Source organism: Solea solea, chromosome 10, assembly GCF_958295425.1.
Source record: "Solea solea chromosome 10, fSolSol10.1, whole genome shotgun sequence".
NCBI lineage: Eukaryota > Metazoa > Chordata > Actinopteri > Pleuronectiformes > Soleidae > Solea > Solea solea.
Window position 1 is genome coordinate 7,195,646 of NC_081143.1, and position 25,530 is coordinate 7,221,175.

At 40.2% G+C, this 25,530-nt stretch overlaps 1 protein-coding gene across 2 annotated transcripts in view; it reads right to left on the bottom strand.

Moving 5' to 3' along the window:
- Positions 1–2,025: 2,025 nt before the first annotated feature.
- The window catches only part of tll1 (tolloid-like 1), a 44,586-nt gene continuing 21,081 nt past the window's right edge, over positions 2,026–25,530 (bottom strand). For both annotated transcript variants that reach the window (XM_058641388.1, XM_058641387.1), the window contains exons 5-22: positions 25,212–25,385; positions 24,993–25,110; positions 23,019–23,197; positions 20,875–20,980; positions 20,489–20,613; positions 18,876–18,991; positions 17,905–18,007; positions 16,925–17,041; positions 16,630–16,775; positions 15,723–15,918; positions 15,488–15,613; positions 14,121–14,281; positions 13,861–14,041; positions 9,074–9,199; positions 6,249–6,376; positions 4,787–5,000; positions 3,433–3,683; positions 2,026–3,096 (exon numbers count right to left, since the gene is read on the bottom strand). In XM_058641388.1, coding sequence (XP_058497371.1) covers positions 2,962–3,096; positions 3,433–3,683; positions 4,787–5,000; positions 6,249–6,376; positions 9,074–9,199; positions 13,861–14,041; positions 14,121–14,281; positions 15,488–15,613; positions 15,723–15,918; positions 16,630–16,775; positions 16,925–17,041; positions 17,905–18,007; positions 18,876–18,991; positions 20,489–20,613; positions 20,875–20,980; positions 23,019–23,197; positions 24,993–25,110; positions 25,212–25,385 — 2,702 coding nt within the window. In that variant the 3' untranslated portion in view covers positions 2,026–2,961. The remainder of the gene's footprint in view (positions 3,097–3,432; positions 3,684–4,786; positions 5,001–6,248; positions 6,377–9,073; positions 9,200–13,860; positions 14,042–14,120; positions 14,282–15,487; positions 15,614–15,722; positions 15,919–16,629; positions 16,776–16,924; positions 17,042–17,904; positions 18,008–18,875; positions 18,992–20,488; positions 20,614–20,874; positions 20,981–23,018; positions 23,198–24,992; positions 25,111–25,211; positions 25,386–25,530) is intronic.

Here is a 25,530-nt window from a genome sequence, read left to right on the forward strand (position 1 = left end):
TTGGACGACATACTAAACTATGACATTTTGGTGACTTTTTGGACGACATACTTAACTATGACATTTTGGTGACTTTTTGGACGACATACTAAACTATGACATTTTTGTCAAATTTTGGACGACATATTATACTATGACATTTTTGTCAAATTTTGGACGACATACTAAACTATGACATTTTGGTGACTTTTTGGGCGACATATCAGTGTTGTTTTTGGCAGACATTCTAGATTTAGTCTTACTTTTAGTGTTTTGAACTAAAACACTTATTAGTTTTTTCAAAACATTTTGAGTAGTTTTTGCTCAGGTGTGTTCAGATATATTATATACTGTATATTTCATCAGATTATCTAGGTTGTGCTGAAAAAAAAGGATATAAGACACTGTATATATTGCCAGTATTTTGCATATGCCTTTATGTTCAAACATAGTAATGGGGGGAAAAAGCAGCCAAAATGCTTTGCGTTCTAAGGGTTAAAAATAATAATATAATAGAAAAACACCATACAGACAAAGAAAAAAAAAGAGTAAACATTCTTAGTGGAGGTAATAATAAAGTGGTAAGACTCTTGCTGATCTGCTGAGGAAGTTCATGTGACATGATAGGCTTAATGTGAGACATTTATGTTCAAAAATGCAAATTCTAATTCAATTATTTGACTGGAAACACAAAATATGAAAGCAGAGTCACAATTTAAAAATTGATGAATGCTTTATTACTTGTCTTGAGTTGTTTCCAATGTATCATATCATGTTGTTACATGTGGTAGTACAGTGTGTAACCTTCAGTAAGCATTTAAACTCAAAAGGTGTTTGGTTTGTCGATTGCAGCCACTGTAGATCTGACCTGGCTCCTGCTATTCATGTAAAAGGCTCATTCTGGTGTCAGGAAAAACAACAACTCATACTATCAGGTGATTGTACACTTGTAAAAAATTAAATATAATTGTTTTATCTACAGTATCTGCCAAATGAAAACCATTTCACTTCAACTGATTATTTATATTTAACACAGCTATACTATTATTCAGGAGCCAGACTTCATGGACTCAAAGAACATACATAGAAGTAAAGTTTTAAGAAGATGGAGCATAAATGTGACTTTAGGTAATAGTAACATGGCAGACAAGAACATAAAATAAATAAATAAAAAAAAAACTTTTTTTTTTTTTTTTTACTTACTTTGCTAAACAATTGGGAATCTTAGTGATTTTAATTCAGTCTGACTGAAGAGTGAAAATGTCATCACATCATAATTGTCACAAAGGTAGATTTGTCTCATGGATCAACAGTTGGCACGTGAACCCATAAACAACATGACACAACGACAGCAACACCATAATGAAACACACATGTGTTTGGTGGATTTTAATGACTGATGCCGAGGAAGTCTCGTCAGTGTCTCTGAGCTACAGACGTGAAATGGTGAAACAAAAACTTACAGAGGTTTAGGTTCAGCTGGAGCTTGGCACGTACAGCAGCTTACAAACACACACACACACACACACATCACTGATTCTCTACGATCTCCTACAACACACACTAATGCTTCAGGAAGTGAACACAAATTATGCAGCCAGTTTACATATTTGTCGGGAAAATGCACAAAGTGCCATTTTCTTTTTTTTTGTGGATAAGCGTATGTGTTTCTATAAAAATGACATAAACACACATGCACCATAGACACTGTCTCACTCACAGACTGCACTTCCCATGTTTTTGTTGTTCTTTTGTTTTCTCACAATAAAACCATTCAAGATCTTCAAACAAATGAAATACGCTGCCTTAAAAACCTCAAAAACACACAAGACACCTGTGCAAGAGCATAGGAGCGACCTCTGCTAGCAGACATTTGGTTCTAAGGCAATATTGTAGTTCCACAGGACTAATGCTGTTGACGCAGTGTGTACGCCCATGTCTTCAATTTAAAACCCCTCACTCAATCCTCTATCCTCCCCTCTTCAGTTTCTCTGCGTTTGTTTTGATATTTTAGCACCATGGGAATCTCCCCTTCAGTCAAAAACCAGTGAAAAATATTCCCTTCTGATATCCACTGAAAAAAAAAAAAATCCTTATGATTAATAGGGTTTAAGAGGAAACTGGAAACATCCATGAAAAAGAAAATATGCAAGGCTTAACATCAACATCACAGGTCATTTGTACATTTATATAGTGTTTTATTTTGTTCCCCCATTCCTCAGTCTGCATAAGCTCTGAGCAAATGGAGGAACTTTTCTTTGTACACACGCACACGCACACACACACTCACACACACACAGTAAACACAGTGGGCTTTTTACAATAAGACATGGCATAAACTCATCTGCAGCCACTCTGAGCTGGGTTGAAGAGACCAGTCCCCAGGAGTGAAAGGCAATAAAAATGTCTGTATAGTTTTTCCTTCTCAGTTACTGTGGATGATGAGCAGCCATGTGATCACAGTAGGTTGCACAGTTCAAGGATTAAGGAGCCAGAAAAGACCCAGTTTTCTTGTTGCTCGTCAGTTCTTTAAGCATCCCATATCGTTTATGTTATATTCTGAATATGAAGTGTTTTTGCTGTCTTTTGTCGTGCAACCACGAGTGTCTCAGTCAACCGATCCAGGTCTTCTGTGACCGTCTTTCCACACCGAACAAAAGTACAGTAGTTTCATGTGCAGTAATGAATCGACCACCTCCACCATGAAAACGGCTCAATCGTCAGCACATTTGCAAAAAGTCACTTTCATCGCTTTTCTCCTCCCAGAGCGCGATGACCTGCGTGGAGCCACGTACAGGCACAAATGTTCAAGATTGTTTTCCTTCTGTGGCTGGCGAATGTCCACAAACGTCCACATGTGTCCACAGGCCAGAGTAGAGGGGACAGGCTGTACTTTTTTTTTCCGTTGCCATGGCGAAGGTTGGAGTTAACAGTGGCGGGGCTACATAGCGATCAGAGGTCAAGGACTCTGTGTGTGAGAGGTCATTTCCTGGTGTGAAGGCTGTCCTGGAACTTGGTGCTCGTGTAACGGATGTGGAAGCCCTTCTTGCTGATTGTGTCGTCACTATGGAAACGGATCAACATGGCGTCTCCGGGTGAGTAAATCCCCTCTCTGGGCTGAGAAAGTGAAGACACAGAAAGAGAGAAAAGTCATCAAGTCATCTTTAAGTAGCTTCAGTGGGCTGGAGGACTATTGCGCACACACACATACACACACATTACATTTTATAGTATGTACTACTGGACACCACTTCACAAGAAAAGTGGTACTGTGGCACTAAAGTTGCACTATGCAATCTTAAAAGTCATTTTTTAATGTCACTTTTTGAACGGTAAAACTTTCTTTCTCAGTCATTACCTAAAACTGTCAGATAATGAGTGAAGAAAACTTGAGCCATCTCCTGCTTTGGATACTGCAATTATAATGAGTAATAATATCTTATAAAGTCTTACCCCTGATCCACAGAAGCGGCCCAGCCGATGTGAGTTGGCATCATACCCGTTGTACAGCTCAATGTAGTCATAACCGCAGTCAGCTTCCTCCTCTACCTCGAACGTGATGAAGCTCAGCTCAATTCCATAACCCTGCTCTGTCGTGAGGAGCCACTCACAGTCAGTGTGACCTGGGTAATTGTTGTCCCCAAACTGTGAGTGAGAGAAGAGGTTCTTCTGGCGAGCATCTGCTTTCAGACGACCCCCGCACTCTGCAGAGAGACATAAGGAAAACAGTTGTAATTCTAAATTATGACCAACAGTTAAGACAATTTGCAGGTAGGTGGTAGGTTGTGGTTCTGTCTCGAACTCAATTCTTGAAGGGTTTTTATCATGTATGTGCTGAAAACTACCACCAGAGGGCGGTATTGTTCAAAAAAAGAAACTAGTCAAATGTAACTTACAGAGGATGGAAACGTGGATTGACATGGTATTTTCAAATTATCTTTAACGAAATATAGAGTAAAATAGGGTGGATTTAAATGGTGGTTCTTTTAATTGCTTTATTAAACGTAAACAATCACCACAAACCATTTAATTAATAGATGTAAAAGTAAGGGATAATAAGTAGAAACTGATAGTTAATTGGCCCAGTGTTTCTGTAAAGAACCAGGAGTGTTCTCCTCCACCATAGGTCAAAATAAACCACGGTTAGTTGGATTATGTAAACAACTATCAGAGGTTTGAGAGTCCATTAAGAAGAACTGATTGTTGTTAATCGTGAGTCTCAAACTTTATTATACACATTAGTGCTGGCGATAACTCATAAAGTGTGTGTATCTTTGCATGTGTGTGCATTCATGAGGTTGGTAGCTGCTTCCTTTCCTGATGTGACGATAACTTTTTGTCATTTGCCGTAACCAAAAATAACGACTACAACCATCGTCATAGTTCACTTCAGCTACTCTACTCTAAATACAAGCCACATGTCGTGTTTGATAAGAAGATCTGGGCTCGCGACCCGGTCAGAACAAGGGCCTTTCTGCATGGAGTTTGCATGTTCTCCCCATGTGAGCATGGGTTTTCTCCAGGTTCTCCAGTTTCCTACCACAGTCCAAAAACATGCAGATTTGGGGATTAGGTAAATTGGACACTCTAAATTGAGCATAGGTGTGATTACTCCCCCCACGACCCTCATGTTGAGGATAAAGCGGTAGAAGATCGATGGATGTCATGTTCGTTCAATATTCTCTTGGGCTTGGTTGATTTTGGACAGAAAAATGCGACACTATGTGTGTTTTAACTAAAGTAACTAAATCAACCATAATTATAATACAAGATGAATAATTATACAAATGGACACACAGACACACACCTGTGGAGTGTGTTGCCTGGAAGCCCTTCCTTTGTACGGAGGCATCAGAGATAAACCTGAGATACATCTTGTTTCCAGTGGAGACCAGCGGCTCTGGGGTTTTACTGCCACACAGTCGACCCAAAATGGCAGCCGTGTCACTGTCCCCGTCAAAGGCCTCCAGATGGTCATAGGCACACTCCTGATGCTGCTCGATCTCAAACTCACTGAAAGACTGCAGAGAGAAAGAGACAGAGACAGGTGGATGACTGAGAACTAGTAACTAGTAACATATTTTAAATTTCATTAAAAATATGTTTATTGTCCAGAGTAAACATGACAATATTCCTGAAAAAACCCACTGTTGATATTTTCCTAATTCTGAGATACACAAAGAACTCTTAAAAGATAACTTGGACTTGGTTTATTTTTTTACAATTTGGCTAAAATAAGTCTTTAAAGCATTCATGGGAAAAGGTCAAAATGGCACTTTATACTACAGTTTTTTCTTTCAATCACACATTTTCACACATCCATGTGGACTAACATGTGGTTTAGTGTATTGCCCAAAGACAAGTCAACACACAGACAGGAGGAATAAAGGGCCTAAATTAGAGATGCACCGAAGATTCGGCACCCGAAACATTTCGAAAGACTTTTCACACCGAAACAAAACAACAGCAACGGGATGTGATGATGACGTATGCCAAAACTGCGGCCAGCACGTGCCTGTCTGTTCCCGCTTAGAGTCTGTCCAAGATCAGTTTGGAACACCAATAAAACAGTTACAACAAGATGTGAATGCACGGTGGAACAAGATGTGAATGCGTTGGATGGGAGAAGACAGGAGCGGGAGAAGCCACATATATAATGCTTTTCTAGTCTTGATGACCACTTAAAGCTCCTTACACTACAGTTTTGCCCTTCACCCATTCACACCTCTTCATGCAGCACTTTATCTATCACAAAACTATAACATCCATTCACACACCACTGCTACAGCCACCAGAGGCATAGCCTGCCTATCACGTCGGCATGTAGAAGTAAACTCGCCAACGGTGAACCTTCAAAATGGAAGATGACCAGCACTATCACGGAGCCAAACTTCATCACTCACAGAACGTTTCATCGCAAACAAAGCTCCTAACTGAAAATGTAAAGGAATCTTACGATAATAGTAAATAAGAAGCTCAGAAAATGTGATGACATCTGTGCCACTTTGAGAATGATTAGATACTCCAAATGCATAAGCACACACACACACACAGGGAGATTGAAAGACACAGATGGCCACTGCCCAAGGCCTCTTACTAACGCATGAGTAACACATGACTAACCCTCACAGTTATATATAACATGCATGTTCTTCACTGTGTTAAACATACAGTAGTTCTCAACTGACAGAATAAAGCATGGGGGAAGGAGGTGTAAAATGAAAAGAAAGAAAAATGTCTTTTGTGGTTCATTTTTACTGCACACTTACAATCTTGACTCGGTGCCCCGGGGTGGCTGTGATGTCCCAGGTGCACTCCTTACGGCTGGGATACTTGTCCGGCCAGTTAGGGCTGCTCAGGATTCCGCTGGGGCTGTGGATCTTATGCTCACACTCAGCTGGACACACAGACACACAGACACACACACACGGGAGGGGAAGTTAAAACCGTGGCTGAACAGGAAAAGGTCAGAGGAAATGGAAAGGAAACAGGCAGGAGAGAAACGGGAGAAGCAAACTGGAGAGAAAAAGACCTCAAAGCAACACATCCTGATGACATGTTCAGTATGAATTTCATGCAAACTCACGCTCTGCAGCAGTGAGATTGTACTGGACCAACACTGCACTCATAAAATGCAAGGCTTCATTATAGTGTGTTGTAGAAGGTAAAGCTATACCTTTATTGAGAGAAGCAAATGTATATTCAACTATTGCACACTGACAACTAAATATCTGATGATCAAGTAAGGCAAAAAAAAAAAAGACATCAGTGGCAGCTCTGTCTATAGCTGCAATCTCATGATTACACATTTGTTGTGGAATAATATTTTAGCTTTAACTCCTGGAAAGTTTGTTACAGCAATATGTTACTGAATTGCTGGAGTGTATGAGAGATTGTACATAAGGATGGACAACAGTGCAGCTTCCTGGTGCCTGGTAGGTTATGTTTTGATCATAGACAGTACATAAAAATGGTAGTGTGAATGGTAGTTTGAAAAGTAAAAGCCCAGGAAGTACGACAGAGGTAGCACTTAGTAACCAGGGGGCGACTCTGCTGGTTGGCAATAACATCTATGGAAAAACGAGCCCAATTCGCAGTTGATTTATAACATTTTCTGGAGATATGAACACTCTCAATTGCTGCTTTCGGGTCTTCGCCAATAGAAAACGATGGAAATTGTGTGTCCAATCTACAGGAAAATATTGGTATTGTCCTATAACCTGGTTGTAGGTGATGTGTGAAGATTTACAGTCCAGTCAAATCTCAAAATCTCAAGGCAACAGGGGTTAATTTTGCAACCTGAAGACTATCTCCACTTTTTATATACAGTCTATGGTTTAAAATAGTAATTAGGACCCTAACCCAATAGAAATTTGGGTGAAATGTCATGTTTTGCACCCGAGGCTGTTAACTGTAATTGGTCCAGAGGGCATATGAGCAGGACCTGAACACTATGGACACTCCACAGACTCCATTATGAACCCAGCACAACATACTGTTGTACGTATGTTAGACGGAATGGAGCAGTGACGGTAATACAGGCATTTAGAAGACAACAAGATGTGTTCGAGAGTGACACTTGTTTATTTAGAGTCAGTCAAACTGAACCCACGTACCGAATGAGATGAATGGATTTACAAGAACAAGGTTTAAAGTAGTTTTTCTACACACTACTTAATACAATGTAGTCAATACTACAATAAAGACCTCAAGCTCTTTTTTTCACATATGTAGACATTAAATTGTGCAAACTTCTCAAATCTTCTCGTATCATCACGTCAGCATCAGGTAAAGCAATTGCTTCACACAAAGTTTTGGGATTGTTTATTCGATTTGAAAGGCCCAGTGTGTAAAAAATGAGTGAGAATTAGTGACGTTTAATGAAGAGACTGCAGAGGGAAATAAATAGTCCTCTGTTTATCCCGTCCCCCATCACGATGTCACCCATAAGACTCTAAAATTGAAACTGAATTCTATTTAAAAAGATCTAAACTAGGAAACTGAGAACATGGCAATAGCACATTATAACACAGATGTGTAATGCATGACTCTGCAAGCTTACTGGGTCAACCTGGTCAGAAACAAAACACACACACACATATATTCAGGAAGACGGCACTAAATGTGATGCTTTCAAGCTCCCAGATGTTTGAAACGCGAGTCTTTTTATGAGCAACAAGGGGCGCTTTTTGTCAGTTGTGTAAGTGGCGTGTGTGTGCGTGTGTTCAAAAGCTTAACTTCAAAGACCTGAGCATAACATGTCAAATCAACGGTTGTGTGTAAGTATGTACCCCCCCCCCCCCCGTCACAGTGAGCAAAGCTTTGGTGACTTACAAGCTGAGCAGTTTGTCTTCTCAAAGAAGTTCACAAGTCATGTGAGACAAGGTCGAGTCTTGAGCCGTTTAAATGTAGTAAAACAAGTCAGAGGTCTTGTAAAGTGGTGCTACCTCAACCTTCAGTACCTCAGAGAGCAACAGCCCTATAGAACAATGTGGGGGAATTTACACAGGCCTAATAATGACAAAAAAAAACATGTTGTGAGAGCTGTCTGGTAGTTTTTGGATTTAATCTATAAAAAATGCAGAAAAGAAACTTAAACTGTCAGAATATTCCATTATTGATTTAGTATTTATAGTTTTAAAATTGTCAAAACCACGTTTACAATGCAGAAAAGATTTGTTTACATTTGTTTTACATGTTTGTTTTCTTAATTCTGAAACCGTTTTTGTTAAAACACCAAGCCTAAATCCTAAATATCATTGTCATGGTGGTTTGATCGCAAAATCCTTTGGTAACAAAATCACGTTTCATTGAAAATTCTTCAGCCTTGATATTTTTACATTTGAATATTTTTGATTTAAGTCAAGTGCTCTGCTCTGTTGTGTGAATATAAATACAGTTTTATAGATCACTCAAACGGCGAGTCTGTTGTCATGTGGACGCTGATACGGGTGGACAGAATAGGGACGGTGTGATGACCGGTGACTGCTCTCATGAACGACCACATGCTCGTGTGGATGTGTGAGGACGTGCACGTGCGCTGCCACGCTCCTGTGCCTGTGCGTGTGCGGATGTGAATGTATGTGGAACCCACCTTCCTTACAGTCATGTTTGTTCTCATGCAGCACAAAGCCATGGCGACACTGACAAACATAAGAGCCCACTGTGTTGATGCACTCGTGCTGGCAACCGCCGTTGTCCTTGCTGCATTCATCTTTGTCTGTGAAAGACACACATGCATGCAACACGTCACTCGTGTGGAAACACTGGAGGGAGAGTGAGAGGTCGGGCGGAGGACGGGAGTGGAAGGACGGGACCTTAAGGTGACCTCTCTTTTTTTTGAGAAAGGATGGTAAGTTAAGAAGGGAGAGGCAGCAGGAAAAAGGAGGATATAAGGGGAAGGAAAAAGTGATGATAGTAAGGCCAGTGAAGTGAACTTGTGAGGTACAAATTGAGGACAGATGATGTTCAATACAATCACAGGTTTAAATAGTCTGCAGCTCAAAGTGGTACCATGCTCACATAAAAACAATAAACAGGAAAATAAGGTATTATAATAGAAAAAAAAAGGCATTCACAGAAAAAACACAGACGACAATTACAACTGTGTGTGTATATCTGTGGCTGCTCTGTGGGAAAACTCTACCTCAGCTGTGGAGCGTCTCTGACCATAACAGCTGTTTTCACATCAGCTTTTCTCTCCTTTGGGTCACGACACCACTGCTATATCAGTCTGCTGTGATGTGTTTGTCTCACTAACTGAAGAGAAGCTGTAAAACAGAACAAGGGCTTCATTCTGTTTCCCAGGAAGCTTAATGTCATGAGTATGGAAAGTGATTTTTATTTTCCACTGCCGTGTGTACACTGTAAGTTTTCATGGTAAATACCTCAATGTAGACCTCAAATTCTCCCTGTAAACAAACTAAACTAAATAAACTGAATTTGTCAAAATGGCTTTCAGATTTTCCCCTAAGTGCTGTAAATAAAATAGCTGCATTGACTGAATGTGCCATATCCTGCAAACACACACACACACATTAAGACTGAGAATAAAAGAAACAGCTAATATGGCTTATGGACTAACTCCCAGGTTTCATAATGATGTAGTTGATGTAGTGATTAATATATATATGTATATATATACTGTATATATGTATGTATGTATATATGTATATATAAAATAGAGAACATGTTACTGATTTTATACACACAGTTAACCCTTAGTACTCACACGGCACAGATCTGTGCTGTAGGTGCACCCATGGTAATTTGCCGGAATAATACACAACTCCTTATATGGGCATCCTGGGGCTGTGTGTTAAGATGCCACATATTCAGGCTTCAATACTTTGTCTTCTTATGTGTCGTTGAGTCAAAGTTATGATTCATTTTATATCGCATTTTTAGTAGTGATATAAAGTAGCAATAATTGTGCAGAGTTCACAAAACGGAGTGTTTTTCTCCTCGTTTTGTTCATAAAAACGAGCCAAGTGAACTTTGAACTGTGACGTATTTCCAAATTTCACAGATTCAATCCGATTCTAAACCTTTTGAGTACTTTTTGCTCAGGTGTGTTTATATAGCTGGTGAAAATGATTGTTTTTTCATCAGATTGTGTAGGTTGTGCTGAAAATATTGCCTCTGTATATACTTTAGGTTTAAACATAATAATGGGAAAAAAGCAGCCAAAATGCTCTGTGTTCTAATGGTTAAAATTGACATTCTGTGGATTTGAACAATGTTTGGATACACAGAATATAAACGATATGAAAGATGACTGTCCTATATGAAAACAACAAACAAAAGCAGCCAGCACAACTGAGGTGTTCTCACTCATTATCTCTCCCTCATCGTCTCATTTTGTGGCTTCTCCTCAGAGTGGTCGTGCGATGACAAAGTGATTGAAGTTAAGTTATGACGACGATGGGCAGAAGAGAGCAGCATGGACACATGACCAGAGAGAAAGACTGAGTAGAAGGACACACACAACGTACGAGTGCATGTGTGTATTTGACACCGTTACACATGTACGTTGAGGCTCACCTCAAGCCTGTGAATGAAATGAGATTTCCTTATAAGGAAAGCAATAAATCCTTCTCTCTCTGACCGTGTGTGTGTGTGTGTGTCTGATGTGGTATTACAGTGCTATTGTGGGCTCAGTCTCACCCAATCACAGGCTAAGAAGCTTTGCTGTTGATGCTACACAGTAGTCATTGTAGCTTCAGGTCAAACACACAGTTTACACACACACACACACACATGTACGGCCTAAACAAAGCATTATTCCTAATCTTAACTGTAACACTAACATTAACGTGACAACAATCAAATCTTAGAAATGAGGTTCTGCCTCATTAGGACCAGGTTTTGGCCTGGTCGTATTTCAGTAGTAAGTGGGAGGCTGAAGGGGAACTCCCTAAAGCTTCTGGCTTGTAGCCAATGAAATCCCTGGAAGTGTCTGTCAACAACTGAATCAGGACAAGACAAACACACAAACACAAGATCTGTATGTGATTAACTAAAGTCTAAAGAGCCCACACTCATCATGTTCCAGGTGAGTCGTGACAAACCACGTGACGGCTCTACTTCCTCTGATGCGGGAGGAAACAGCCGAATGTGAAGTTTCAGTTTCAGCACTGAGAAGAACAGAAGTAGTGTAGATCTTCTCTTCAGGACATCTTCATAAATGATTAGTGTCTGATGTCAGCAACAAATTCATCCCCGCAGCAAAGATCATGGGATATTTGTTGTGTTTTCTCACGGGGAAGTCATGGCTGTGTCCAAATTTCATAACACATACTATTCCTGGTTTATTTTATTTATACAGACGGTTCATCTAAAGCCTACCAGCAATAAAGATATATTGTTATTATTATTATTATGATGTGTTGTTCTAATTGAGTGGAGTTATTACTGTCACACCTTGCCTTTTATCACAAAAACTGTAGTATTTTACAATTCACAGCACCTGTAAAGCATCTCTAAGCAGTGAATATTGTTTCTAAATAAAATTAATGCAAAGAAAGTGACTTTATGAAATAGACTTCTAGATTTGTTTGATTATTTCCGGTTAAAATAAGACTGACGTACCACAGAGTCTACTTCAGAACTCAAAACTAAACTAAACATCTGTGCAATCACATTCTATTTCTGCTATAATGGAAATATTGTTGACCTTAACCGTACACAGTGGACCTTTAAATTCACAGCATGTCATTTCTGCCATTGGGGGTCTAATGACGTTGGGAAGCAGCATGGGATGATTGGGAAATGTTTTTCCAACAAAGCTCTCTAGCCATTTTAAGTGTTGGAAATGTTATGGCTAATGCACGTATACAACCCAACAAAGTATATCACTAATATACTTTAATACTTTAATAATGAATTAATACATTAATACTATATATTTTATATTATCAGCTACATTATAGTGGCAAAGAATGTTAATCGTTTTTTTAAGACCCACCTTTTGCCTGAGATTTAATTTTTTATTTGTACACTTTACACAAATGATTTGCACATAGTACCTCATTTATTTATTTACTCACTTATTTTAAGTAATGTTTTATTTATCTATTTCATTACATTTTATCTGTAACTGCTCATGTTTTGATTTCTCTTTTCCTCCTTTAACCTACTGTGTAAATCCCCCATTAGTGTTAGTCTCTAGTGTTTTACCCCCGTGGCTGTTTGTGAGTTAAATAACAGCGTTTCCTCACTTCCTTTCCTCTCTTCTTTTCCTCACTCCCTCACTTCTCCATTGTTGTTTTTAATATGCTGCAGTTCACAAGAAGGCCAGGTAATATCTAGTATGGAATTGAGACACAGCCCATGTTTCCCTCTGGAGGAGAATGGATTAAACAACGATCCACGCCATTAAAAGAGGATCCATCCATTCCCCTAAGAATTATGGCAGACCTTAGCCAATCAGAGATGCTGATTGTGAGGTCGTGTTACCTCTAACCCTTGATGAAGTTGCCAGCTTGTTGTTGATACGGCCACGAACGGGAGAGTGGCTGTGCTTTATGTCCTGGCATGACTCAAACACAAACATACGCTCCTGACACAGAGCCAGCCTGTCTGAGGGAGACAAAACAGAGTGCGGGGTGGATGGAGCCGAGCTGAGGGAAGCTCGGGATAAACCGCAGGACAGACAGACAGACAGACAGACAGACAGTCACAGCACGTGAAGACAAGCAGAAGAAACTGATGCTGTATGGAGGGAGACGTATGTATGGACAATCATAAATAAACACAAAGCAAGCGTGGACAGCGGAAACGGAATCTGACTGAATTTAGTTTAAGCATGAAACACATAAAACTTCAATCTTCTTGCCATATTTCTACTGAAGACGTTTGACTCTCTTAACTAGTCATACATTCACATACTCAGATAACAATATATGGGTCATCAGCACATTGCCATCAACTAAAATGTTGCTTTAGTTTTTTTTTTTTAATCAGCGTTAACGACAAACCAATACAACTTAAAACCGTATTACAAATGAAAAGGGAATATAAGAAATTCCAATGCTTTACTATAGTCACACAACTAATGAAACATTTATCCATTATACCATTTATCTTCTTTTCTCGTTCTGTGTGTAAGATGTTACATCACATCAAAGTGGGTCCAAAAAATGTTGGATTTTCCCAACATTTTTGTGTACACATGAGGTATTTGATTTATTTTGGCCAAACTTCACATGACATCAACCACTCAATCAAAAAACGAATCAAAACAAATACAAAATCATGAAATATTAGAGTTGGATGAGTGAAGTGGAGATACATGAAAACCTGATCAAGCAAAAACTTATTTAAGACCCTTGAGCATTAATGACACTGTTGACCCAACAAACACTCACACACTTGTCTTACCTGAGAAGAAGTGAGCCTTAAAGCCTTTCTTGGAGACAGTGTTGTCAGACTTGAACTCAATCCTCATGTTGTTGTACTGCGATGTGATGACTTCAGGGACTTCGGTGCCACAGTATTTACCGTGCAGCTTAGAGTCGGACGAAAGGCCGCTCCTCACCTCCACATAGTCGTATTTACACACCTAAACCACACAAAATAAGGCTTCTATACCATGTGCTTCTATAACATCTACTCTAATTAACACAAAACATGCGGCTCACCTCATTGCCCTCCAGCTCAAAGGTTTCAAACTGCATCGAGATGCGATACTGAGTGGGAGCGACCACCTGCCACACGCAGTTCTTGTTTGGTGGATACTCCTTAGGCCAACCAGGAGTGCTGATGGTCCCGTTCAGCTTAGAGAGAAGACCTCCACACGCCGCTGCAAACACACAGAGACATACTGTAAAACATCCTGCAGTGTGGAGGAAGATGGAAGGTATGACATTCAAAACGTGTTCAATAAAGGCGGTCCCTAGCGTTTCAGTGAAGTACGGTGGCCTGTGCATCCCAAAAGGATGCTGTTTTTCTTCATATGCAAACATATGGGTGGTATATACATATTTTGACAGTCAGAAAGTAAAAAAACAAAAAAAACAAGGTATACTGAATGTAAGTCCCAACTCAGACACTGTCACACCTTTATATTACAGATTCCTGATATTAAAACAGCAGTGGCTCATGTGGAGTGCTCTACGTCTTATGTCTTGTCATTATTAGTTGGTAATGAAAGCACATAACGAGCAGTAGAACAAGTCGTCTGTCAACTCAAAGGTTGTGGGTGCGATTCCTGGCTCTGCTAGTCCTGACGGCTGTGTGGAGTGAATGGCAAAACTGCAGTATAAAGCAACTTTGAGTGCTGTATATATACAGACCACTCATAGTAAAATACACCTTAAAAACAGACTTTATATATATATTACGCTGCCACCGTCTGCTGAGCAACAGTAGTAGATTTATACAGCAGTTTTTCTAGTCTTGATGACAACTCAATGCTGCTTTACACTACAGTTTCTGCCATTCACTCATTCACACTGATTCATACAGAGCATTTATGTCACACATATTTCTCACAACACCAGCACAGTTGTCAGGAGCAGCCAGGGGTTTTGTGCCTTGCCCAGAGACACATAAACATGTCTTGAAAGATGACATGCTCCACCACTGAGCCACCAATGCCAAAATCCAGTGCCATACTTTACACTGACCACACGGTAGTGACTGAGTATGAAAACTGTATGTGAAATATAGTGAATGATCCAAATTAAATAAATAAATAAAAATCTGAAATATTATTGGGCTGTTTTGCTGAATCATCAAATATGAGTGTTTTTTGGCGAGGGCAGAGGAAGCACAGTCTGAATGTCAGTGGGTAAATGACACTCCTGAACAATGGATAAGGTATGAGAAAAATGTTTCACAGCATCTGTGGCACTGGAACAACGAGGCATGCAGCTTTGTGTCAGACAGATGTTTTTTCCTGTTGATGGAGGCTGTTCGGATGTTTTTTTCCTTCTGATTAGTCCGACTCACATCCTACAGAAACATGCAGTGTCATACAAAGGAATGCACATGCAGTCACGGTTACCTTCACAGCTCTTCTTGTCAGAAGCCAGTTCATAGCCCGGGTCACAGGCACACTTGAAGCTGCCAAGAGTGTTTACACACCTCTGTTCACATCCACCATTGTCTGGTTTGGCACACTCGTCCTCCTCTGAAAAACACACACACGTCAGCGCACATTTTCACTCAGGTTGGGAAAGAATGTTTTGGTCCTAAAACGTCATGTGAAGAACAAAGTCAACAGAGACACAAACACGCACCTTTGAAGAAGTCTGCAGCAAAGCCAGCCTTGTTTACCGTCCCATCGGAGACAAACTTCAGCCAGAGTGTGTGCGACGTAGAGCGCATATCCTCTGGTTTGTCGTAGCCACAGAAGCGACCAATCAGGGGGCTTGTTTCCAGAGGTCCATCTCGAACCTCCAGGTAGTCGTATGCACAGCTGTCGTGCCTCTCGACCTGCAGAGACGTTCGTGAAGGAACACGATAACACGTTTGAATGTCAAGTCAATTATTTACACGTATACGTCACAAACACATTTTGTCCTAGAAGGACTTCTCAGCTTTCAGAAACCGCTGGAATTTATCCCAAAAGCACAAACCGTCACATAATTGACATAATGCAAGTGCGCTTGCTCAAACATGTCGTCTGAGATATGTTCGGTGTTAAAGGGTTAAATGTTGTCAATTTCAATCATTTTGATCTATAGAATAAATTAGAATAGAATAGAATCGTGCGGCAATGAGTGAGTGAGAATAGAATAGAAAGGTGGAATGAAGGTGACAAGAGTACAACATACTACCATATAATCATAGAATAGAATAGAACAGAACAGAAGTGAAAAGAATACATCATATACTATAGAAAACCATAATATTGAAGAATAGAATAGAACAGAATAGAATAGAATAGAACAGACAGCGTTTAATACTGGAACAGCTGTAAAGAGGCTGATCTGAGCTGCAGTGATAAAGTGAAGCTTGTCGTTCAAACTGACAACAACACTAATCCTTAATCGTCTGTTCTGTGTGTGACGCACACACACACACAAGCACTTTTATTAACTTCCCAACGGCCACACGAGCGTGAAATTTGACCCAGACATTCCGCAGCACACTCACACGCACACATGCGTCTCAGTGCACACGAGCACACAGGGACTGAATCACCTCAAAGGCCTGGAAGCTGAGCCCAACGTTGTAGCCCTCGGACACAGTGATCCTCCACACACACTCTTTGGACGGTCTGTAGTCGTCAGGGTAGTTGGGAGACTGAATCTGTCCCGAGTCCTTGGTGATTTCCCCACCACAGATCGCTGGACAGAAGAGACAAGACAGAGGGAGAGGACAGGTTAACTATACACTGATCCCGTCAAAGGTCTCTTCCCTTTTTTCCTTTCACAGCATGAATGTTTATGTATTACTAATGTGTTCATTAGTGTGATTGATCAGTTAAAGGAGTCACCTTCATAAATGGCAGCAAAGCCCTTTCCCACCCAGTTGCTGCTGCTGCGGAACTCAATCCACATTCTGCTGTCAGTGGAAATCAAGACGTCAGGAACTTTATCTCCACAATACCTGCCTGTAAGACACACACACACACACACACACACACACACACACACACACACGCACACACACATACACAGTTAGTATCATATTGTAAAGTGACATATACAACAAAAGATATTGTGACACCACTATGCCATACAGTGGGTGCCCTAACCCAATGACAACATTTAAGATGGGAATGTTGTCATTCTCGCTATCATTCTTTTATTTATTGTTACATGCACTGAATTTACTCCTTATTCTTGGAAAGCACTTATAAGTAAAATACATTATTATATAAAATATATTATTATTAGTAGTAGTGTGAGTAGTAACCTTTACTGTAGTCAGTAATATTTAAGGTGATTTCAATGTTTCACCCTCAATAAAAAAGCTGTCCAATAAAAATCATGTATCTTCAAATGTGTTAGTTAAGTAGCATAAATTGTAGTCTGGCAGTTTAAATCCAGTCTGTTATTAAGTCTTTTATAGTTCCACATAAAAAACTGCCCTCCACCCTTTTTCTCTCTATTAAAAATGTGCTTACAATTCAAATAACGGGCAACACATTTCACACTCCTCCTTCATCTTTAGTTAATATGAGGCTTAAAAAGTCTCTGAGTTACGCAAATCAAGTGTGCGTCGTCCAAAGTTACATTTAATAGAATATATATTTTTACTTATTTATTTTTTAGTCCTCAACTCCCGCTTTAGTGGAAAAGTCAAGTGAAGAATACGTTTATGGTAGGGAGACGTGATAAAAACTACAAGAAAATAAAATTCACATGAGCACATGACTTTCTTTTAAAGCACATGTGATGAATGATGAGCTTATCCTTTGAGTGCTGTCCCACTCTCTCAGCTCTGGCGTCGCTGAATGTGTCTTGATCTTACCGAGCAGCGGCGCTTTCCTCCAGTATCCATCTCGGACCTCAATGTAGTCATACCAGCACAGACTGCTCTTGTACAGATCCATTGTGGTGAAGTTGAGAACAATCTGAGTAAAGGAAAAAAATTCACATTTAATACATTTATTCTGAATCTAAATGTAAATGAGACCAGAGGATGAGGGTTGTAGCTGTAGTGTTGGGAGCTAAAGCATGTTTTTGGCCACATTTGTCAGTACGTCATGTGTCTGTCTGTGAGCAACATTCCTCCAGAATAAAGATTTGAATGTCATTTTCTAGGGATGTAGGTTAGAGCCCAAGGAAGAAATAATCAGATTTTTGGTGGTGATCTGGATACAGATCCCAACTCATTCAGTACATTTCCATGTACACTTAAAGAGTAACTAAACCTAAACCACTTGTTTCAGGTTAAAACTAGAGTATATGGTTATCTAGTAATATTATTCAGTGTCCAACTCTTGGTAGTATTTGAAGTATTTGAATTAACTAATTAAAAATAGGTGTATGTATTACTGCCTTCTCTGGCTAAACACCCAAGCTAGCTGGTGGCTAGTTAATAGCATGTAATTGTCAAGCACCAACTTTAATTTATTAAAGTCTTTGAGCTGATAGACGTAAATACAGTCTTCCAACAGTCCAAACATGCATGTTTTTTTCGCTTTTTTTTCTTCTTCTTCTTTTTCTTCTGTGTACAAGCATCGTCTAATATTTCAAATAAGTCAAAGCCTGACAGGGTGGGAACTGTGGAGCATGCACAAAGTAACCCAAACATATACACGCAATAGGAATTCCACATGTTGTGTTTCAACTGTACACTGTCGCAAAAAATGTCCACCCACCAGCTGTTGCTCCGAGACAGTAAAACTCTTCAATTATATTTCTACTTCAGACTTAACTTACCCTGTCTCTTTTAAATGAATAATAATAATAATAATAATAATAATAATAGTAATATACCTTTTCTCCAGGTGTAACAGATATTCTCCAGACACAGTGTGTGTATGAAGGGTATCCGTTGGGGTAACCGGGAGATGAGAAGTTGCCTGTTGACTCTTGGAGCGTCTCTCCACATGCTGTAACACACACACACACACACACACTGAGTTACATTTTTGCGGTCACAGTCCTGCTGTTATGTGAAATCCTTTCAGCTGAGCACTGATGATTTAAGATGGGTTTACTTTATTTTTTGGCTTCCATATCTATTAATTTTCTCAATCAACACAAAGCTCTTTCTTTTTTTCCCCACCTTCTTCCAAATCACCAAAATAAATACAATCTGGACAATTTGTCAAAACAACTCCAACATGCCAATGTTCATGTCTGCATTATCTGATCTGTCCATATGGAAACTGTTTGAAACTTATTTATAAGCCAGAAAACTATAAAGGAATTAAGATTACCCTCCCAAACAAAGTCATGTTTCATGTTGTCTTTGTTTTCCTTCAGGTTTACATGTAGGAGGCTGCAGTTTGTTTGTTTGTCGTCCCATGTGTTTAAGTATGTCTGTGCGGTCCAACCACACTCGCTGAGCCCTGTCACCACCCGGCGGCATTAAAACTTCCCAGTTGACTCATTTACTTTAAATACGCAAGACTTGCATACATTTACTTTATTACACTGGAAAGGACTGTGTGGCCATTCATGAATAAATAACCAACAATATTATTACAATATATTTATGCTTCATTTTGAGTTCAAACGCCAGCACTGTCTGTCAAAATGAGGTTAGCCAAATGTGCCCCTCCTATCCCATCATGCATGCTGTTTTCCCCCCACAATGCCCTGGGGCTCTGTTCATCTGTCAGTAAATATGGTATCGCTCAAATATGACCTTATAAGGTTGAAGTTGAATCTATTTCAATGCGAGGCACACTATCACAGTCCTGTTCTGTCTCCAAAATCAGAATGATATGCATTTATATACATTCTAATATTATAATTATGTTTATTCTGTAATATATACAGTACAGCATGTGAATGTTTGCAGTATAGACAGACAGAAGTGCATCTAAGTGAACCAGATTATGGACCAATTTGTCTAAACTTGTCTCAATTACTTGTATTTGTTAGATTCTTTGGACTTTTTTCTGACATAAACGCTGACTTTGTCAGGACCAGTAGTCCTCATGGAGGGCAAAACCTGGTCTCAATGAGCCAAAACCTCAATTTTGAGTTTGATTTGAATTGTGGTAAGGTTAAGGTTGAGGTTAGACAATAACTTGTTATGTTGTGGTTAGGGGTAACACTTTGTTAGGCAAATACCTGTGTGTTTAGGTTAAGGGTAAACGTTTAGTCTTGATGGTAAAGGTAAGGGGCTTGGGACTGTATTTATGTCTATGAGTGTCCACAGAAAGAATGCGCACAGCTCAGTTTGAGCGGATCTAGTATATGATATATGGAAAAATAAATGACTCAACTTCACCTCTGTGCCTTGGAGGACAGAGGGATCGGCCAATTTTACACCAAAGATATGAGCAGATAAACAGATGTCATCTTCTGACTGCAGTATACTCATGCACAATAGCATCCATTTACATACTGTGGTCTTAAAGTAAATATCTCAGTACCTGGACATCTATACAGCTTCCTTGCCTGGGCAATGTCTCCTTTGCTGAGCCTGGTCCGCTGACCAATAGCAGGCCGGACCCCATTATCATCTCTGGATGGAAGGATGGTGTCGAGGAACATGCCCCTACAGAGAGTAAAGCAAAGGTTTAATAAGTAGATCCTGTTTTCAGACATTATAACAGGATTCTATCATCTGATATACACTCTATCTATCTATCTATCTATCTATCTATCTATCTATCTCATCAGTATATATCAGTGACACTGTTTCACAACACAGAGAGGCAGGAGTTGAGAAATATCAGGTTTATTTTGGCAGGGCATGTATTGGCAGTGTTTTGTAAATTTAAAACAATTCAGCAGATAAAAAGTTGCAGCTGGTTACCGTGAGAAGGTGTTCCTCGCGTAGTGCATGATGCTATCAAAATCATATGGTTCCCCAAGAGAGTTGACCTCCCCTGGCTCCATCTTGAGGAAGTTATACTCTTGCCCTGGGAACCACACACACACACACACACACACACAGATGCACATGTACAGACAACAGCATCAGGAAGTTTGTCTCCATGCCACATTAGCACTGTATAACCTGTATATGTATAGTAGAGAAAGCAGAAAACATTGTATTAAGTACACAACACTCTACACTTGATTTAAACACTTCAATCTAAATAGAAGTACATAATTAAGTACAAATACTTTGCCACTTTACTTAAGTTTTGTATTTATTTTGCAGATTTGAACACGGATATCAGCACTTTCTACTCCATGCAATCTCAAAACTTGATACTGGAATAATCCTTTATTTTCATGATGGTCTTTGCATGCCACTTTCTTAATATCAAGACTTGTGCCATTAGAGACATAACAACACAGAGAGGGAAGTGAAGGAAGTGAAGCAGGAAACTTCAGAGAAGCAAGACATTCCATAATGTGCAGGTTGTTAACCTTTCCTATTTTGTGTGTCTAGAGTTATAAGTTATCAAGTTATTATTATTATTTTTTTTTACTTTTATACAAAACTGTACTTCCCTAGTTGCAGGGTTCCCACACCTTGGTTGGCATGAAATTCAAAGATTTTTCAAGGACTTTCCACGACCAATTTCCCCTCAAATTCAACGACTGAATGTGCTGACACAGCTTAAGATGGGAGGGCAACATGTCAGCGCTGCTCTGTCCGTGGCGTTCACTTTTATTGATGTGCAGCACGCTCTGCATCTGGACAAGAGATTGTCCTTGGGATCTTGGACAAGTCAGTCTTTGTAATTTGCTTTGGTGAGCCAGAGATCTTTCAATTTGCATTTCCCAGGCATCACGTTGTCATTTGCTCTCTCTTGCTTAACATTACTCGCTCATTGTTCTGCATGGAATCTCACGTCAACGGCGGGGAGAGCAACACCGCTAGCATTTCGACATTTGTTCTGCGTAGGCCTAGTCTACGTACATCAGGCAATGCAGGGCACATGAAACAGTAGGTGGTGTCGTAACAAACAAGGGCACATGTTCAATGGAAGATATTTACCTAAATGTAAACTTAGCGTCTTTCTTGCACAAAATTCAAGCACTTTCAATGACCCAAGGGCATTGAATTCTTGTTTTTCAAATTCACAAACTTTCTAGGACCCATAGAACCCTGTTCTAAATAAGTACATATGTCAATTACATTGTCAAATGTCTTGTCAGCTCCACACAAATCTCTCTGTGTTTCTCAGTATAACAGAGTTTAGATGTCATGTAACCCATTGATATTCAGACTGTAGAAGGCAATAGGAACATTGCGCTAGTACAGCAAAATGGCAGCGAACAGGTGGGCCTGGGAGTGATAACACAAAGAAGAGCCCACAAAAAATTAATTATGCTGCTCAAAAAAAGGGGAAAAAAAGGGTGGCTCAGCAGTTTGATGAGATAAACACTTCTTGCTCTGGTGCTGTATACACATAAATGCTCCCTCATTCAGGTCTGATAGTTTTGCTTGATAGAGCCTGTTTTCAGATAAAGGATGCAGCATATATAACGTTACATTGTTACATCCACAGCAGCAAAAAACACCAAAAGTTACACACTGCAGCTTTAGGTACATTTTGCAGGCTACACCTTTTTTGCTTGAGTAAAAAAGTTGAATTAGTATTTTTACCCAAACGTCTGTCCTACATAATTAAAGAATGCAAGTAATTTTGCCACCTCTGCTGAATGGATAAGGAATTCTTCTGTAATAGCATTTACTGTGTGTAAAATATTTGAAGGTGTGGTCAGTAGCATGTGATGAGCTGGAGCTCAGGTCTCCTGAGGTCTCTTCTTGCTGTTAATCTAACACCTGTCAGATGGTGAATCCCTCTGAGTACAGAGGAGTGTTGAAGGAAAGGTGTGGGACTGTCTCTTGGTGTAGGTGACATCACATCCATTAACAGCCTCATTCACACGCAGCCAGACACAGGTGTGAATTTAAAAACATGCCTATATGTGGTCTGACAGTGCTCAATGTATCCTGCAGAGACCCTGATGCATACTGGGTAATAAATCTGGCCTCACCTGGTTGGATATTATCCCGGATGATGGTCACGTGATCGTCCCGGTCGGGCCGCGTGTGCTCATGCCAAAAGCCAATGACGTGGCCCAGTTCGTGCACCACGATGCCAAACTTGTCACAGTTCTTGCCGATGGAGATTGCCTGGGGCCCGTTGCCTCGACGACCCACATAGGAACAACACCTATCAAGAAACAGGAGCGAGACGATAGCAGGGAGAAGGGCGAATGCGATTTACTACACATTTGGCAGCACAAAAAGCCTCAGCAGTGTTGTAGTCAACTTACACACACACGCACACACAAAAAACATACACACTTCTTTTCAGGATTTCCTGCCATGTACTATAACAACAAGACAAAAAGTGGCAGGATTTATTTACATAGTACGTTCCAGCAACGCTGCAGTTTCATGACTCAAAGTGAATGAACTGTGAGAAATCACACATTGTCACTCACAGAGCACACAACACAAACACACACACACTCATTCATTCTCTTTTTCTGGTTCGCAGAGACGTCCGTGCAAGGCTAATAAATCTGATTAAAGTTATCCAGTGAGCTGATTGCAGGCTAAGGATCAGGAGTCACTGGAGTAGATGGGAGTCTTTTACTTTGCAGCCATCTGTTGTGGCCTAACACAACAGATGGCACAAATGTTTTATTCCAGCAGTAGTTACATTTTCTGTCTCTGTCTCTCTCTCTCTCCCACACACACACGACAAATAGAAGCTGCAGGATATTTATACGACAGATTAAAGCGTCTAATCTTTGATGGAGGCAGCCTATCACAGAGAAGAGAGACGCCTGGTATCATCAGTTAACACATAGATCTGTAGCTTATCTAAATGACAAATAATAGCTGTAGCAGCTACATTTAAAAAAAAATTCATAGTGGATTCATGGTGCGACTAAATTATAAATGAATTATTATAATAGATATGTGTCGGGCGTTGATTATTATTTCGAGAGTAAAGACAACACATGCTTATTATTGCAGACTAAACTCTTTCTATGACTGTTCCATCAGCAGATGTGGTTCTGGGTATTGCCTCAAAAATTCTAATGTTTGTGTTGATATTATACAATTAAAAAGTAAATAAATAAATGTTCTCCCCGTGTGTGCGTGGGTTTTCTCCGGGTTCTCCAGCTTCCTCCCACAGTCCAAAAACATGCAATGTGGGGATTAGGTAAATTGGACACCCTAAATTGACCATAGGAGTGAGTGTGAGAGTGAATGGTTGTTTGTCTCTAGCTGTGTGTGTGTGTGGCCCTGCGATGGACTGGCGAACTGTCCAGGGTGTACCCCGCCTATCGCCTGATGTAGCTGAGATTGGCACAGCACACCCTGTGACCCTCTGGTGGAGGATAAAGCAGTAGATGATGACTGACTGACTGACATTCAAAGTATATTTTGAGGCATAATTGTGTGAGGAGCGCAATATTTTTCTACCGAACCCAAGTTCTTTATTCATAAAGTTCAAAAAGTGTTAGTAGAACATTAGGTGGTAAAAAATTATACATTTCGACACTTAAACAAAATAGTGAAACACATCAGTCACAAGTTCCAACTGTTCAAATTGATATCTTCCATTAAAAATCCACGGCTCTTTCTAACATCTACACAGCAGGACCCTGAAGCAACAAACTGTGGTCGTCCTCATCTCGGCCTCTCTACAACCTCACAATGTACAACCAGTGAAGTGCCACCACTGTACAAACACACTCTGACCCCGCGGTGCTGCCACTCAACAGAACAATGCACTTCTGCAGAGTATGAGAAAAGAAAGAAAAAAAAGCTGCACGAACATACAAACACTTAAAGCACAGTGTGATTGGTGGGACGGGGAAACAGGAGCAGGACAGGAAGGAAAAAGGAGCCATTGTTGAGTGACCGCATCGTCTCTCGCTGTGACAAGGTCACTGCTGAACTCTAGGTACACACACACACACACATCCAGAGACATCTTCCAAACTCACCCACAGGGCCTGTAGGTGAACACGATGTAGCTTTCCTCATCTGTCTTCTCAATGAAAGTCACGCACGTCTGTTTCTCCCAGTGCCGCATGGCCTGTTTAAACATGGCCCTCTGACTCCCTAAAACACACACAGTTTACATCCGCGTCTCCCACACTCACAGTATGTGTGTGTGTTTTACTGCTGAGCAGTGTGGGCAACCGTCCAGCGGATTTTCTTACCAGTGAAGTTTCCTCCTATGACGTAGGGAATGACTCCTCCAGGCCATATCCTCTCAGCTCGGGACGTGGCTGCTCGAGGAATACGGCTCTTTGCGACGTTCCCAGTCCTTCCGGCTTTCCCAGTTTGGCTCTTGGGACTAGCAGCTCCCTTGCTTATATTTTTCGGGAGATAGTCTTACAAAGGGAGGGAAGAGAGTGTGAAAATGCCTGTGATCCAACACAATACATTACAATGATATTAATAGAACTGGAGCTGCAACTAATGATTGATTTTATTATTGATTAATCTGTCATTTACGTTCTTGGTCCATAAAATGTC